Source organism: Salvelinus alpinus, chromosome 17, assembly GCF_045679555.1.
Source record: "Salvelinus alpinus chromosome 17, SLU_Salpinus.1, whole genome shotgun sequence".
Taxonomy (NCBI): Eukaryota; Metazoa; Chordata; class Actinopteri; order Salmoniformes; family Salmonidae; genus Salvelinus; species Salvelinus alpinus.
Genome location: NC_092102.1, coordinates 19,952,409 through 19,970,797, shown reverse-complemented (window position 1 = coordinate 19,970,797; position 18,389 = coordinate 19,952,409). Strand labels below are relative to the sequence as shown.

At 42.4% G+C, this 18,389-nt stretch overlaps 1 protein-coding gene across 5 annotated transcripts; it reads right to left on the bottom strand.

Moving 5' to 3' along the window:
• Positions 1-2,735: 2,735 nt before the first annotated feature.
• LOC139542407 (PAN2-PAN3 deadenylation complex catalytic subunit PAN2-like) lies at positions 2,736-15,659 on the bottom strand. Of its 5 annotated transcripts, none has more exons than XM_071347809.1 (26): positions 15,131-15,658; positions 14,506-14,806; positions 14,011-14,180; positions 13,631-13,751; positions 13,407-13,484; positions 13,015-13,285; positions 12,572-12,917; positions 12,083-12,179; positions 11,788-11,910; positions 11,506-11,625; positions 11,201-11,329; positions 8,760-8,959; positions 8,401-8,549; positions 8,176-8,282; positions 7,971-8,069; positions 7,634-7,725; positions 7,293-7,434; positions 6,853-6,990; positions 5,956-6,015; positions 5,759-5,849; positions 5,024-5,181; positions 4,615-4,758; positions 4,241-4,420; positions 3,863-3,956; positions 3,531-3,734; positions 2,736-3,389 (listed from the first exon to the last, which is right to left on the bottom strand). In XM_071347809.1, the coding sequence occupies exons 2-25, from the start codon at positions 14,791-14,793 to the stop codon at positions 3,544-3,546; spliced, it is 3,588 nt and encodes a 1,195-aa protein (XP_071203910.1). In that variant the 5' UTR covers positions 14,794-14,806; positions 15,131-15,658; the 3' UTR covers positions 2,736-3,389; positions 3,531-3,543. The 5 variants fall into 5 exon arrangements, with proteins under 5 accessions (XP_071203910.1, XP_071203909.1, XP_071203913.1 ...); XM_071347808.1 differs by having other exon boundaries at positions 3,543-3,734; XM_071347812.1 differs by having other exon boundaries at positions 2,736-3,184; positions 3,543-3,734.
• Between the last annotated feature and the right edge of the window lie 2,730 nt (positions 15,660-18,389).

The following is an 18,389-nucleotide window of genomic DNA, read 5'->3' as shown; positions in this document are numbered from 1 at the left end:
AGGGCGTGGCTTTAGCACGGACCTATACAGGAAGCCGACAGACAGGAATTCCCTGTAACGCGGAGACAGCTTCCACCTTACACCAAAAAAAACGAGCCTCTCCATCAGCCAAAACATTTGCATACGCAGGATTTGTCGTACACAGTGTGACTATGACAAACAAGCCGACTGTCCGGATGAGCGTTTCAGACAGCGGGGTTACACAGAGGATCGGCTGCATGGGGGAGGGGGGTGGGGGGGGGGAAGCGGGACTTTACATCAAATTTCCTCATAGTGAGGATATTAATGGTGACATGTGCAACACCATAACCGCCCCCATATTTAATTTAGATAATAAAAAATAAAAAATGAATAAAGAATTTCTAAATAAAACCGATTGATTTTAACACAATTGTTGTGTGTGGGATGACAACATTTTATGAAATAACAAAAAAGGTGTAAACTTCAACCATTTATACGCCTAAGCAAGCCCTTCATCCAGGGGGGGGGGTAGTTCCACCCTAGTACGTTACGCGCCCATCTAATTGATATCAAATAATTAGAGATAAACTAATTGTTTTTGTACCCACCATGCGTCATTTTGCGTAATGGTCATGTGAGGTGAAATGTGTATATTTTGGGACGTGAGCACTCTGTGTGTTTGACCTGATCGAAACGTTGTCAATAAAGCAGTGAATTGGGAACTTTAACAGTGTGCGGGCCATCTTGTTATTTACTTACACCCATTCAAAAGATTAATGGACCTCCTACGTGCACACATAGAAGGTGGAAAAATCAAAGTCCCCTCCAACTGATTCGTTCTGGCGCCGGCCCTGCTATAGCGTTTAAATTGATTACAGGTACAATGTCTATTGGCATTAAAAACAGGATATTATTGGATATGCTAAAGTAGAGAAAAACGGCACGGTATGATCTATTCTAGGTCTACTGAGTATGATGACTGGCTAAAGATCGCTGCTGATCGACTACCTTCTTATCCTCTTTACAATATTTACCGTATTACTTGTCTGACCTCGGAAAACCACACCATCGTTACGTCACAACAGAGGATGACGTAAAAACTCGTTTTTTGCGCTCCCGGCTGATGAAACGTCGGGTACCACGTTTTAAACCTAAATCAAATCCATAACATTCACAAATACACTCATCCAGTGTCAACTCCTTATAATGGCAACTCTGTGCAGTGCAGTGCTCACCAATAAAACCATATATTTTTTTACTTACTCCAGAAAGCTCAACACACATTTAGCTAACAAAAAACGGATTGGACATTGCAAAATGTGGCAAAGAAAGTGTTTGTTGCATTTTTAATGGTTTATTGTGGTCAGACAGGCTGGAAGTAGCCCGGGTTGACTTTTCCAGAAGTTTACACCTGTCAGTGTCACCTGGAATTACAGAAGAAAACCTTCCCAAGTATGGTCAGCAGAGGGTGCTATAACCCTGAGCCGTGGAGGCCTTGGCAACATCTTAATGTCCATTCATTTCACACTACAGTAGAATATATGGTATAAATAATCCGCAAAGTAAAACATTTCTTAAACATATAGCCCACATCTTTATCACATAAAATGTGTGTGGATTTGGAGTAAAATATAAATAGTTCAGTGTACTAAACTCAGCAAAAAAAAGAAACGTCCTCTCACTGTCAATTGCGTTTATTTTCAGCAAATTTAACGTGTAAATATTTGTATGAACATAAGTGAGAGGTTACCCCACTCTTCCACCAAGGCACCTGCAAGTTCCCGGACATTTCTCGGGGGAATAGCCCTAACCCTCACACTCCGATCCAACAGGTCCCAGACGTGCTCAATGGGATTGAGATCCGGGCAATTCGCTGGCCATGGCAGAACAGACATTCCTGTCTTGCAGGATGTCTCCTGTAACGCACATTGTTGAGATTGCCTACAATGACAACAAGCTCAGTCCGATGATGCCGTGACACACCGCCCCAGACCATGACGGACCCTCTACCTCCAAATCGATCCCGCTCCAGAGTACAGGCCTCGCTCATTCCTTCGACGATAAACACAACTCCGACCATCACCCCTTCTGAGACAAAACCGCAACTCATCAGTAAAGAGCACTTTTTGCCAGTCCTGTCTGGTCCAGCGACGGTGGGTTTGTGCCCATAGGCGATGTTGTTGCCGGTGATGTCTGGTGAGGACTTGCCTTACAACAGGCCTACAAGCCCTCAGTCCAGCCTCTCTCAGCCTATTGTGGACAGTCTGAGCACTGATGGAGGGATTGTGCGTTCCTGGTGTAACTCGGGGGGTTATTGTTGCCATCCTGTACCGTGACCCGCAGGTGTGATGTTCGGATGTACCAATCCTGTGCAGGTGTTGTTACACGTGGTCTGCCACCGCGAGGACAATCAGCTGTATGTCCTGTCTCCCTGTAGCGCTGTCTTAGGCATCTCACAGTCCGGACATTGCAATTTATTGCCCTGGCCACATCTGCAGTCCTCATGCCTCCTTGCAGCATGCCTAAGGCACGTTCATGCAGATGAGCAGGGACCCTGGGCATCTTTCTTTTGGGATCAGTAGAAAGGCATCTTTAGTGTCCTAAGTTTTCATAACTGTGACCTATAATTGCCTACCGTCTGTAAGCTGTTTGTGTCTTAACGACCGTTCCACAGGTGCATGTTCATTAATTGTTTATGGTTCATTGAACAAGCATGGGAAACAGTGTTTAAACCCTTTACAATGAAGATCTGTGAAGTTATTTGGAAGACAGGGTCCTGAAAAAGGTACGTTTATTTTTTTGCTGAGTTTATATTCTGTTTTAATTACAGGCCTCTAGAAACATCACTACAAAAACTTCAGCACATTTTCAAAATACTATTCTTTGCCCATGTAAGCAGCATAATGTACAGCATAATAAAAAACATTCTTTACAAATCTAATGAAAAATAGAAAAGGAAAAATTAAATCAGAAATAGTTTTGGTTTATGCTTTGGAGAAGATCAAAACTGTTCAGTCCTTATTCAAATTCTGTACAGGCAAGCAAGATTATGTGGAAAGTTGGGACACTGACACAACCTCGGTCAGGATTCTGCTCTTGTCGATGACTGGTCCAGTTTCATGTATGGGGGTCTTATTGAACTTATTGTAACTAGGGCTGCGACGTCATGGAATTTTTGATGGCGGTTATTGGTCAGCCAAATTACCGCGGTCATCATTATAACCTTTAAAATACCAACAACAAAAAAATACAGTTATTTTATTTTCATGACGGTCTTCATCCATAACTCTTAGTTAAACGGTTGTACGGTAATTGTGTTAGCCCTAGTTGTAACAATACAAAAGAAAAAGCTGATTGAAATAGAGAGTGAATCAGTTTGTCTTCAGGCCCTCTTCACAGTCCCGTCATTGAGGGAAAGACAACTGTACCTGTGGGAGGGGACCACATTTAATCAGTGTGGATTGATTGATACTGTAAACTGCTAATAATAGTAAGTAAAGTTTAGTTAATCTCAATAATTTCTAAACCCCACCAACATTACACTCTCTAATGCTATGCCAGTTTCATACTTTTTGGGCTACCTTAACCATCTCCTGTGTCACAGTCCGGGACTTTCCAGTCCATCTTGCGGCCTTTCTCATAGAGTCCCTTCAGAACTTTGCGGACTTCGTTGTTTCCTCCTCCACGACTCAGTTCCAGGTACTTATTGTACAGCGAAAGTGCGGTGCGTGCATCCTCGATACTGTCATGGGTTTCACCCTGGATGTTAAGGTCTGGAGAAGCAAGTAGCAGTTTTGCCTTTTCACACAATTTTGTGTTACATGGAGAAATTTGGAAAATGTCAGACTAAGAAGTAATTTCTATATGAACAAAACTGTGGTTGAGGAGTATAAACTCTTACCCAGGAAGTACCAGGCGAGAAAGCGCAGAGAGATCATCCTCTTACGAGGCATATGGAACAGGTAGACTGTGTCAACTACCTGATCCTTCAGCACCTGAGCAAGGAAACATAAAAACACAGATGAGCTCCCAAACTCCCTCCACTGAAATGACCCTGTCTACTGTTTCTAGCTAACCAATAGGGCTGGAATACTGGACACAGATTAAGATTGGTTCTGGACTAAAAAGCCATTTTAAAGGACATTTTCCATTGAGCATTCTTTTTAGTCCGAGGCTTAATCTGTGTCTGGGAAACCGGACCATAATCTTTACTAAAACTGCAGAAACAGGTAAATTTGGTTCAATTTCACAATCCGATATATTAAGTATACAAATTTACCAGCAAATTTATAACCCGGAAGTCCTTTTGTAAACCATGGCCAACAAAGCGCACTCCGGTGTCAATGAGGAAGCGCAGCTTCAGGTAAGTTGACTTCAGAGTGGTCAAGTGCTTAGAGGAAATCTTAGCATCTAGGTCCCCTGGTTTGATGCCTGAGTACTGGGTCAGATAGTCCACCACCTGCACCAGCAAAAGAGTGAAGTAGATTCAACTTCAAGAACTAAGATGAGTTGAATTTAGGTCTTTTTGTTAAGAAGCTGTATTGTTCGTGGTTATTTAACATCCGATTTTACTGCAAAGCAATAATTATCGGAACATCCATCCATCCTGTTAAAGTACTCATATTATCGCCAGGTCGAGAGGGGCTGCATTACCTGCTCCTGAGTGGAAATGTAGTCATCGATGAATGGTACTCCATCGTTGGGACCCTGACCGCGCACACAGGTGATCCGTGCCACAGACATCTGACTGGGCTTAATGGTAGACTTGGTACCGTCGCTGCGTAGCTCTGCCTCCTCCTACATACCCAAAGACATGGATTTGATCCATAGGGGGGAATTTAAACAGTGGATCTCCAAGCAGAGATGTTGATTATTAGCATAATTTCTATGATGCTAGGGTGAAGCTGCCCCTCCTATACACCTATTTAATGATTACGGTTAGGATCTGGGTAGGAAAAACTATTCCAAAACCGTAGCTGAAAAGGAACCTTCTAGATACATAGTTGACCTAGCACTCTGACTTATACACCAAATCTAGCAATCACACTTCTGCCAGACTGACCTGGTTGAGGGTTACAAACTCAGCGTCCAGTCCCACGAGGTCTCCGGCCTGGGGCATCTCACTGACCATGAGGGGGATGAATGTGGCGTGGCTCTTCCTCTGCTTCCTCGCCAGTGATGCCTCTGTCAGCAGCACACTGGCCTCGATGGGGTTTTTAACTGGGAAAGACCGACAGAAATCAAGTGTTGGGGTGGGGGTGTTATCAAACAGGTAATAAGTGCAGTCACACACAGTACCACAAACACCACCCATCTTCACAGAGGAGGTCAAGGTTATGTTGCGTACTGGTTTGGAATGACACCAAGACAAATATCCTGACGTGTTATGTACACTGAACAAAATTATAAACACAACTTGCAACAATTTCAAAGATTTTACTGAGTTACAGTTCATATAAGGAAATCAGTCAATTGAAATACTTTCATTAGGCCCTAATCTATGGATTTCACATGACTGGGAATACAGATATGCATCTCGTGGTCACAGATACCTTAAAAAAAGTGGGCCTCACAATGGGTCTCACTCACGATCTCGTCATGGTATTTCTGTGCATTCAAATTGGCATCGATAAAATGCAATTGTGTTTATGCCTGCCCATACCATAACCCCACCGCCACCATGGGGCACTTTGTTCAAAACGTTGACATCGGCCAACCGCTCGCACACACGACGCCATACATGTAGTCTGCGGTTGTGAGGCCAGTTGGACATACTGCCAATGAGTGGATTGCTTACTGCGTAGGTCGTATTTGGAGTGGTAGTTTCTCTTGGCGTAATACAAGATGGCAGGCACCTTCCAGTTCACATCAAACTGTGCTGCTTCCGCCTGAAACACACAAACAAAAACACAAACACTTATTGTAGACTCCTGTTATATTTGAGGAATTAATAAGATATTTGATATGTTGATTCAATGAGTAATCAAAGATGACCTTGTCAATTGGCTCAATCAGGAAATCATTGAATAGATACCACTGCTGGTGTGTTACCCCCTTAAACCGCAACATGAACAAAAATAAATGAGTCAAATATGGTTTTCACATTATTATTATTAGCATATATACAATGAGTGTACAAAACACTAAGAATTCCTTCCTAATATTGAGTTAAACCCCCCCCCTTTGCCCTCAGAACAGACTCAATTCGTCAGGGCATGGAATCTACAAGTAGTCGAAAGCGTTTCACAGGGATGCTGGCCCATGTTGACCCCAATGCTTCCCACAGTTGTGTCAAGTTGGCTGGTCGATGTCCTTTAAGTGGTGGATCATTCTTGATACACACAGGAAACTGTTGAGCATGGAAAACCCAGCAGCATTGCAGTTCTTGACACAAACCGGTGCGCTTGGCATCCTACTACCATACCCCTTTCAAAAAACACTTAAATATTTTGTCTTGCCCATTCACCCTCTACATCTTTATTTTTTTAATTTTTTTAATGTAACCTTTATTTAACTAGGCAAGTCAGTTAAGAACAAATTCTTATTTACAATGACGGCCTACCCCGGCCAAATCTGGACGATGCTGGGCCAATTGTGCGCCGCCCTATGGGACTCTCAATCCCAGCCGGATGTGATGGCACACATACACAATCAGTCTAAATGCTTAAAAATCCTTCTTTAATGTCTCCTCCCCATCATCTACACTGATTGAAGTGGATTTAACAAGTGACATCAATAAGGGATTATAGCATTCACCTAGATTGACCTGGTCAATCTGTCATGGAAAGAGCAGGTGTTCTCAATGTTTTGTACACTCAGTGTAGCTTTCCATTCTCCTGATGTCTGTTGATGTTCTTACTTTGTCTCTAACAGATCTATCCATCCACTCACCTCTTTTCTGACGTGATAGGTCTCTCCCACTTTGATGTGTGCTACCAGGTTTCCCCCGGTTCGAGCGTCCAGTACATGAGGCACAGTAACCACCAAATCATAGAGAGACGCTCCTTCAGCCTCCTCAGTGGAGCTCAGCTAAACGATTGGTTAAAGAAAAAGCATTTTCATACATACAGTACTAATACAGTTCATTCTATTAAACTGAAACCAGTATGGAAAAACAAAAACAAGCTAGAAGGAGCCAAATGGAAAAAACATCTTGGAAAATGATTTGGTGAGTGAACCTATGAATGTGAAGTAAAAGTAGTTGTTGGCTGTTCTGTGTCTCTCACCTAGGGTCGCACAATTCCATGAACTTTCAATCAATTCCCTGGATTTCTTGAAAACCAGGGATTAAAAAAAAAAAAAATCCCAGAATTTTGAAACCCTTCTCTCACCTCTTCTTCCTCTGGCCAACTGCTTATCTCCAGGCCCTGGCTTTTGCTGATGGACATCTTCAGAGTGAGAGGGATCCAGATGTGACGCAGGTCCTCCACTCTGGTGTCAAAGGTCAGGCCCTCCGTATTGACCAGCCCATCCCTAAACAACATGGAGGTTATCAAAAGTGCATTGAGGGAAATTTATATTTCAGTTTACTTCCTGAATTGGCCCCGATGCAGGGTAACATTTCAAAAACAAAATGTCAGATGATCATTGTTTTAACAAGCTTTCCCATCAATATTTCCTGAGAGTATGAACTCTCACTAGCCAAATATGTGGAAAGGTTCATCATTCGTACTCTAAGCACCACTCAGTTGGTTGTTGTGGTGGAGGTTCTTTGGGCTTATGGGGTTCCATTTCCTCTTTCTTCTTGGCCTTGATGAAAGCGTACTGTGGAGAGAGAGGAACAGCTTGATTCACTATAATAACTTTGTGGCAAAATATTACTGACACTGGAAACACAAACAACACCATCGGGATAATAGAAGTACTACATCTCTAATGTGCTCCTGTAGCTCCTGTAAATATATGGCCATCATGTCATTGTAAATATCAATAGCAGTCTGTATTCAGCATTTGCCATTGTAGGAGGTAAAACTCAAGTGGTCGATTATGGTTTGGATTTAAGAGCTCACCTCTGCCTGAGCCTTCCAGAACTCAGCTTCTTTGACACTGTTCACCTCACAGTTAATGACCAGTACATCAGGAAGGCAGCGGATGTTCCGTGTCTGCACCTAGCGATAGATGGATACAGGAAAAACACATTAAAGAATCGACTCAAACAATAAACAAACCAATTTTAAAACTAGGTTTTAAAGGTTTTTAAAAAGTGTCACTTACTGTGGGCTGGTACTTTTCACAGTTCTCACACCATGCCTGTGTACTCTGCTCCAGACATATACTCTTCTTCAGGATCTCAGCAAAGTCGTACTCCTTTATCGTCTTATCTAACAGAATAGGGTTTACAGTAAAACATCAATATATGATCAATTGTACTAATTGTACCAAATAACAGTGATACTAGTCAAATACTTGCAGAGTAAAGATGATTAGGGGAAAACTTACCAAGTGAGTTCTGCTCAGGGTAGTGCATGGTGAAGAGCAAGGTGAGAGAGGAGCGTACTGTCTCCTTTCCACAGCGACACAGGCTGCTGTTCTCAACCTCACACCCAAACTGCCTTCCGATGACAGACTCGCCTGAGGAGCCCAGAGCACTGTCCCAACAGAGCATTAAAGAATTATCAAGCCAAAGTCATCACTAAACACAAATAGAAGATGCTCTAGTATACACTAAAGAAATGTTAAAAGCTGATTTACTTCCTAACATTGAGAGTTTAAGAAATGCACATCATTTTAACTAGTATCTTTTTTGGGGGGGGGGGGGGGGCTGTTAAAAATGTAAAACAAAAGGAAAAAGGTGTCACCTGCTGCTGGCTCCTCGGTAGGCCTGTGGCCCCTCCTGCTCCTGGGTCTCCTGGTGGAGCTGGGTTAGAATGAAGCGGTTCCAGCTCTGGATGAGACGACCCAGCCTGGCCTTCCCCGTCTGCTCATCAGAGTCAGCCAGGATTAGGCCCAGGGCAGACGCCTCTGGGATTGTTCGGAAAGCTCGGAGGAAATTACTGGCCTTTGAGAGGGGTTAGAGGGGACAGTGGTTGCAATGAGTGAATGGCCATGGGAGTAGGCAGCAGGATGGTTCAATTATGGTCCGTCAGTTCAGTGCATACATAAACACATTACAGTACTCTATTACCTCTATTACAACTGCATCAAACTCTTTATTACAACTCTATTACATCTACATAAGAACATTACTACAGGGGTCTATGATTTTGTATTGAGAGATGGACCATATGACAGAGTGTGAGATGTGTCATGGCTGTCGGTGGCATAGAGCTAGAATGAATAGAGTGGCTTGGAACCTCTGACCCTACAGGTCGTCACTTGTTACCACAGCCAAAGTAAGAAGGCCCACCGACTCGACCAATCAAATGAGGAAGTGCGATGACACGTATGCCAACCGGCTCGCAGGGCAGATAAGAGACATGGATTTCTCTTATCTATTGATGCGTCAATGATTTGGTTATTTATTAGCTATAATAAAACCAACCGTTATAAATGAAGTGTTAATCAGATGTCTTATTCTTACTCATGGTTGTCTTAACCCAAAATAGGTTTACTCCAATAGCTGCATTGTTTTTAAAATGGCATGTAGACAAATAGATTTACACATTACATTGACATAGTAGTCTTTTAGCAGACGCTCTTATCCAGAGCGACTTACAAGAGCAATTAGGGTTAGTGACTTGCTCAAGGGCATAACGACTGATTTTTCACCTGGTCGGCTCGGTGATTCGAACCAGCAACCTTTCAGATACAGTCCCAACGCTCTTAACAGCTAGGCTACCTGCCGCCCATCTTGAGTTTAGATTTTTATGTTCAATATCCACAAGTAAGACGTACACAGTTTCAGACATTTCCATTTTTTTTTTTTAAATGGCTGACTTAACATGAAAACATCAACCCTGTTACTTTATTTTGCACCTAGGCACTTAAATTACACCGAGTATACAAAACGTTAAGGACACGTGCTCTTTCCATGATAGACTGGCTTGGTGAATCCATGTGAAAGCGGATTGGAGTCAACATGGGCCAGCATCCCTGTTGAACACTTTCGACACCTTGTAGAGTCCATGCCCCGAATGGAGACTGTTCTGAGGGCAAAAGTGTGTGTGTGTGTGTGTGTGTGTGTGTGGGGGGGGGTCTTCATTTTTGATATACTCAGTGTATTTAACTCCACATAGCCTTGCGGTCCACCTTTTTTGTATTTTGTACCAGTTTCCGTCTCTGTACAAAGGCATGGTCTTCAAGCTAAAGAAGTGGTGTTTGTGGTACTGTGTGTGACTGCACTTATTACCCGTTTGATAACACCCCCACCCCAAAACTTGATTTCTGTCAGTCTTTCACAGTTAAAAACACTTCCCATCGAGGCCAGTGTGCTGCTGACAGAGGCATCACTGGCAAGGAAGCAGAAGAAGAGCCACGCCACATTCATCCCCCTCATGGTCAGTGAGATGCCCCAGGCCGGAGACCTCGTGGGACTGGACGCTGAGTTTGTCACCCTCAACCAGGTCAGTCTGGCAGAAGTGTGATTGCTAGATTTGGTGTATAAATCAGAGTGCTAGGTCAACTATGTATCTCGAAGGTTCCTCTAAGGTACAGTTTTGGATACGTTTTTCCTACCCAGATCCTTGACTGAAACTCAGTAAAATCTTTGAAATTGTTGTATGTTGCGTTTATATTTTTGTTCAGTGTTTATGTGTACTTCACACTGTTGAGGTAAAAAATCTGAGTATAATGCTGTATGGATGTGAAACCCAATACATGTTCATGTCATCATCACCAGTCAACTACATTACAGTTAAAAACGACTCACTACCACCACTGATTTCTGTATGCTAGCTATGCTACCAGTTTATACGAATGGGAGTAGCATTTAGCAGTCACTTCTAAACCTGAAAAGGGACAACTTCTAAATGCAGCAAAAATAGCTAAATGTATGCACCATCAGACTTTAGTAAACACATCAATCATGACGGATTTGATGAATAACCACTTTGTTAGATTAGATTTGTTGAATGTGCCCCAATCTGGCAACCTTCTATCCCCCACAGTCTGCGTTCCATTGATTTATTTACCACATCTATGTCGGTTGAGTTAACTTAACAAATCACAGCACAGATTGAAGGGAATAATTCCTGCATTTACTTCCTGGCACGGGTACACTCAAAATGGCTGCCAGTCCACCCATTATGCCATCATTGACTTGAATGGAGAAGGCCTTTCTATTCCTATGATCGGTGGCTACCTGACAGGGGTCTCCTCGTGACAGGTCCAGCATGTGGAAGAGGAAGCCCAGCTCACACGCCAGACAGAACTCCTTCTGACACAGGTGGTTCTGGACCAGGCAGCGGATTGGCTCCAGGAAATACAACACCTAACCAATTAGACACACAGGGAAAACACACACTGAAATAATCTTACAACATTTTCATTTGTAAATGGGAACAAATAATGTACAAATAATCATGAGCTCGATAAACTAAACAAATATAAATCAACCTTGGTATACTTACAGTATATAAATAAACGCCACTCATTTCCGATTCTCACCTGGATCATGCAGTTGCAGTAAGCATTGGGAATGTGAGGTTCAAGACCAGCAAACAGAGTCCTGTTGTAATGTTTGAAGTCAAAGTCCTCCAGGCCAAGTTTGGAGTATTTGATGGTGACCTGATGGACACAAAACAATCCAAGATGTCAGGTCTTAACGTTTCCACAACAAGCTAGCCTCATCACCCACATTGAACTGTGCTCATAACACATATTCATACTAATAAACCACACATTTCACAATTACAGGTAGATAACAATGTAATTAGTAAAGAGACACACCTTCCTGTATTTTTTGGGCACCATGTACAGGTGTGGTTCTTCATCTCGACCAAGAAGAGACTCAGTAACACCCTGATTGTAGTTATCATAGTCCAGCTCCACCTCCTTGATCTTGTAAGGAACCTGAAACACAGCAAACAAGTCATTGGGTCACCAAGAGAGGATTTCTATACAAGCCAAGCATAGTTCAGTATCCAACTCTTCCTGGATAACACTGCCTGGACAAAAAATGGATGAAAACCCATTGCTTCTGATGTTAAACAAAATACACTGAATTTGTGGATGATTGATGTACCTGGTTCCGGGGACGTGTGCGAGGATTGGGAGCATAACCAATGAACCCTACAGAGTTCATAGTGCGCAGGATCTCTGGGTCCACTGGAGGTGCTCGTCTGGAGGATAAAAAGGTGAGAAATATTTTTATACTTACTTTAACTTAGTCATTTACATTTTAGTCCTTTAGCAGACACTCTTATCCAGAGTGACTTACAGTTCGTGCATTCATCTTAAGACAGCTAGGTGGGACAACCACATACCACAGTCGTAAGAAAATGTTACCTCAAAGAAGTTATCAGCAATCTGTGGTAGCAAGAAAATACACTTTTCGGGAGAGGGGAGAAGACAATTGATCCTTCTGGCACAAGAGAATACATCTACGGGAACTTTTGGGAAGAGATTGGCATTACCCCAGCTCAAGGTGCAGTAAATTCACCCCATAGCCTACTTCAGCAGATCAAAGTCCCAAAAGGACACAACACTTGTCTTAAAACAATGTGTTAAGTACCTAGGGCTGGGAGTGGCCTGTGTGGTGACCCAGTCTGACAGCAGCGGCTCTGAGCTGTTCAAAGGCATGGGGATGAGGGACAAGGGCAACAGGTCATGGCTCCAGTCTAGCTGAGGCAAGGAGTCTACCAGACAGGGCAGCGCAAACTCTGTCTCCCGTGAGTAGCTGTTGTAGGAGACTTCTGGGGCGTCTGACCAAAGGTGCACACCTCCCCCAGAGTCCCCAAAAGCCAAAGCCTGCTTGCTGGAAGACACATCAAAGCTCATGAGCAACTGGCCCACGGTGTTGACATGGAAGACGTCAGCCAGGTTGGCTAGTCCAGTGGGCTCACAGAACTGACACTCTCCTGGGGATGGAGGGAAAAGATGGTCAATTATTTTCTGCAGTCTGATAAATACAGCTAGCAGGCTACATAACAAACACATCCCCCATTTGATCAATACCTGTCTGTGAGATGATGGCCAGGCGTGACGTGTATGTAGGGATGAAGCGCAAGAAGAGGGGGTCCACGTGCACCTGGAGTGGTGTCACAGTGCGCATCATGCGCAGGTCAAACACCATGAGGAAGCGGTCACACGCCAGTCTGTTCAGCCCTCGACTGGAGAACCCACATGCAGCCAGGAGGTTGCCATGGACATCGAAGTCTGACAGGCTACCGGAGAAGGCATCAAACTCATGTTCTAGCTTGAAAGTGCGCAGGTCACAAAGGGACACCTGGTTTTGTGGGAGGCAAGATGATGAGCTAAACGAATGGTTAAGTATGTAAAAAGCCCGAGTAGCATTTTCCAAACACTGAGAAACATGGGTGGCCTTGGGCCTCTCTTGTTGTCCTTACCTTCCCAGATGTGTTCCCACAGAATAAGAAACGATTGGACTGCCGCATGATAGCTACCCCTGGAGCCTCGACTGTGAACTAGGCATTGGAAGGAAAGATCACAATATTTACAATTATTCATCTATTCAATCACTTATTTTCAAGAGCCTATAGGCCAAAAAATACAGGCAAAATTATTTATTGCAACTATAGTTATATTTTCACATGCTGATGTTATGCAATACCTTTTGGGTCTGCTGCACAGTATTAAGGTCAAATTCAAGCACATAATTCTGTAGTCCACCCATGAGCATTGCATTGTTTTCTGTCATAAGCAGACTATGCATGTCAGCTCCCTCCTCCATTCTGAAATGTACACATTCATTAATTAAGACAATTACACTATACTGTACAGTATTCAAGATGCACATCCAAACTGAAGCTGTAACTTTGCTTCAACTGTATGTTGATTCTACAGATACATTTTTGCAAGCATAATTTCAGCACCCACCTTTGAACCGAAGCAAACATGGCTGCATGGCTCGCATAATAACATTAATGGGTTATCAGTGAGAACTAAATCAGTAAGAACTACAATGTGCAAAAGCTTTTGCATGACACTCACGGGTAGTCGAACATTACGAGGCCTCCACGAGTTTGGCATTTGAGATTACTCTTAGAGAGAAACAGAACCCCTGTCTCCATGCTCTGAATCTGACGAATGTCATCAGTCGAGTGCGCCTGGAAAGATGAGTAGCGGCCCATGGTTGAACCAAAGAAGGACATTGCATGTCCCTATGGAAAAGAGAGTGGGGAAACAAGTTAATATCACTGGGAAAAAAGGTGCCGAATAGCCCATATTGCAAAATTACACAAAAAGTGCCAACTGAAACGAAAGTGAACAAAACATTTGGGGACACACATGTTCCAAGTACTAGTAATACCCTATTGGGTTGTTCCACCAAAAAGTACTGCGTAACACAATGATGTTACTTATAGATTACTTGGATATGAAGCGTGAAAATGCTAATATAGGTACCATCTAAGATAATCTAAGATAGTGGCTTGCTGAAATTACATGGAATGACCCTATTTTCGCACATAATAATTTGTCTCTTACCCTGTGGTTTCCCATCCAGAGTAGCTCCTCTTGCAGGTCAAAGTGAGTTGCTGTGACAGGAACGCCCACCTCTGCATGCACACTATGGAGCTCAGAGAACATCCCCTCCATCATGTGCACAGACTCGGGTACGGCCACGGGAAGACCCTCTGGATCAAGCTCCACACCTTGCAACAAACCCGGATTGAGTCGTGGATCCATCGAGGGCTCCCTACTCGGCTCTAGATTCCCATGGAGGGCGGGTGCGTATTCACCCATTCCTGGGTCCAGACCATCAAAGTTCATCATGAGGACATCTGTCCTGGAAATAAAATGTGTGCATGTTGTTCAAATAGGCTTGCAAATTGGATTATAGACTGACTGTAGTAGCCAGTTAGCTACAGATTATGAATTATATTTAGGTAGCATTCTCATTAGGCCATCATTGTATATATAGAATTTGTTCTTAACTGACTAGCAGAGTTAAATAAAGGTTCAATAAAAATAAATAAATGAACAACACCAGTGACCTATTGGCGTAACAGAGGTGTATTCATTCCGCAGATTCTGTTCCAAAACGTTTTTTAAACGGAGGCAAACATAATGACATGTGGAAGAATTTACCAATGAGGTATATGGGACTTACCTGAATTTGTCCAATAGAAACTTATTTTAGTTGCACGTTTTGCAACTGTTTGGACTAATGATTACACCCCAGCTAATCTAGCCCTGTCAGCATGCTAAGCATAATAGGTAACCATCAGGGCTATAGTTGTTGGTTTGCTGTATTCGTAAACTAAGTAAGAATTACAATATTGCTATACTGGATTGCAATAGTACAGTGTTCATTATTTTTAAGGCAATTAAAAGAAAACAAACTAGTTTGCTGTATCGGCCCAACATGTGCGGATTTCATGCAACTGTTTGCTAGCTAACTGACGTTAGCGACGTTAGTAAGCATGAGCTACAGTTTGGATAACAGAACTCCTAATACGAATCCCATGTTCAAAATCAATGGAAACGAAGACATTAATAATTGACTAAATGTATAGCTGTACACTGTGCCCCAAATAATAGCTTCTCAGTTGCTAATTTTGTTATGTAGATTTCTTTGCGTCCGTGATTGCTTCATTCATAATAACAATAAAACCAACGAGCAACCAAGTACTTCCGGAGCAAATAGTGTCGCTACATTCACGGAACGACAAAGTTCAGAACCAACCCTCAATTTTCTTATTCTTCATCCAATATGTTGCATTACCGCCACCTACTAAACTGGAGTACAACTCCCTTATACTTTGCTTGAAAAATAAATAAACAAATACCCTACCATCTAACACTACATTATCAACAAAAATTCAAAAAATAAATCAAATATAAATATCACCCTACTTCACTATTTAAATCTATTTAGTCCTACCTCATGCCAACAACCTGAAAGGATGGGACATCACCACTTAACACACCCTGTAACTCTTCTGATGTCAAGTCTCGCACACCCAAATACTTCTCTGCAGCTGCCACCACAACCTACATTTTCTGCAACTTACATTCCATCCCTGCAGTACAGTTGATAACCATTGCTATAAATGCTAAAAATGCAATCTTACTGAAACATGTATCACTTGTTGGCCTATCCCTCTGTACTGGTACAGATCTACTCCTCTCAGGATCCCTCCCCCTTGACCCATCTTCCTCTACTTGCTTCACTGCCTCAGCATATGACAACTTCTGCACTACTCTAACCCTGGAAACATCCACCTGCCTCTCTCGCACAGAACATTTCTGACCCCAGCCCCATGAGCAATCCTACAATTAACACATACCCCTACTTTCCCCAATGCTACACATTCCTTTGTCTCATGCCCTTCTCCACACTTCTCACACCTAGGAACCTCCATCCTACACACTGCTGCCACATGCCCATAAGCTTGACACCTGTAACAATTCGGTACAAAGGTTTGTAAAGGATAACTTATATATCCTAACATCACTTTGTCGGGCAAAGACTCAACATCAAAACTCAAAAGAACAGACAATGACTCTTCTGTTTCACCACTCTCGCCACCCTGTCTGCGTCGCACCAAATGACGAGCATCACAAACACCGGGAATCTTCCCCTTCAGTTGGTCAACTTTAACATTTACTGCTACCCCAGTAATCACTCCTTTCAATGGTGCCCTTTTCTTGAGAGTGAAACAATTCACATTTCTTGCTCCCATTCGTATAACACCGAGCGCCTTCTACCCTCACCTATTCCAAAGTACCCAAATCTGTTTTCACCCACCCTGAAACCACAAATGGATCAGCCAAAAGGCAAGGGGCCACTTTTTCCAAAAACTTCACTCCTACTGTCACAGGCTCAGCTTTATCTCAACCCTTGGTGCAAGCCTCGGGCTCCGAGAACTTCACCACACCTACCACCTCCGATACTTTGCCCTCATTCCTTTCCATTTCTCCTTCTCTCTTCAGCTCACTCTGCTTATACTTTCTACCATTCTTCTTTAACAAACCATCTCCCTTTTTCTGCCATTTTTAACTGACTCAAGCTCACCATCTTCCTCCCTCTCTCTCTTAGACCTCCTCTGCCTCTCTTTTCCCTCCATTCCTCCTCCATATACCAAGTATACGTCTCCTTATGATAATACTGTGCTTCTCCTGACATATATCTTGTTCTTGCTTTCTCAAGGGACGCCATTTAACCGGCTGTCACAATCTCCATTCAATCAGTACGAACCCCTTGGAATGTTGCACTCAACAGTGCATCCCACTTATAATGCAGCTGCTTCGTCTTGATGTTATTCCAAACTCTCAATGTTAAAAACATTGCAGTCGATTGTAGGTAAAGTGTTGGTAGTCTAATGTTAATTTTACAGTGAAAAGTAAATCCTTGAACTCTCACCTCTTTGCCTGTGCAGTAGGCCACACAATTTAATGTTTTTTTGTTTTTTTGTCAAGCATATGCTTCGGCCTAATCTAGATCTGATGAAATGTATGTTTTGAACCTGGGTGGGAATCAGAACATAGACTATTCTAATACAGGCCTGATGGCAAGTGTTTGTGTTTTGGGAGTTGCCTGTTCTCAACTGAAGACATTTTTGTGTTGATCATGCATATTCACACATTGGCTCCACCAGACCAGTGAATTTGAATACATTTCTGTTCTACATTTCCTTCCCTTTATCTTTCCTTGTGAAATAAAAACATGTTCTCTAATTTAAACAAAGAACAATAGATGTGTTCTCACACTTATACATAACAATGACATTATTCATTGCGGTATTTGCCTCTGTACTTTTCAGTGTAGGCCTAACCTCCATTTTAGTGGTCAACAAAATATTCTTCTCATGATAAGAATTTGTCAGAGGCTCAAGAAGCAAGCGGAAAGTTTACACTACTCACAGCCCCACACATTAGAAGCCATTAATGTACATTTCACAGTGGTTCTTTATGTAACAAATGTTGGCTAATTTCACTTGAAAGCTGTAGTTCTACAGATGCCAAACTGCAAAATACATTACAAAAGAGGAAATCCATCTGTAAATGATGATGACAGAGCTAGCCAACAAGAGTAATTGATGAAATGTCATCAATGAAATGTCATCAATTGAAATTCTTCTTGTATAATTTTGAGTCAAAAAGTTTGAAAGAGTTTGAATCATTATGCAGAGTTGTTGGCTTAATGTATTTTATCAAATATAAAACATACTTTTATTAAAAAGTGGTTTTATTTTGGGGGAATATTCATCAGGCAAGAGTACTTTAAACTTAAATATCTAGGGCTAGGCCTATTAAATAACCAGTTTAACACCTTTTTAAATAAACAAGACAAATATTTTAATAAAACAGCAATTAGGCTTCAAAACAATTGTATTCACTATGAACCATTTGATGAATAGGTGTGC

Bases quoted from the DNA above. Each gene is read 5' to 3' on its own strand.
- LOC139542407 (XM_071347809.1), bottom strand. From the start codon at position 14,793: ATGATGAACTTTGATGGTCTGGACCCAGGAATGGGTGAATACGCACCC. The intron at 8,283-8,400 runs GTAAGTTTTCCC...CTATTCTGTTAG, and splicing joins CCCTGAGCAGAACTCACTTG to ATAAGACGATAAAGGAGTAC. The intron at 5,182-5,758 runs GTAAGCAATCCA...GGTCTTTCCCAG, and splicing joins CTCCAAATACGACCTACGCA to TTAAAAACCCCATCGAGGCC.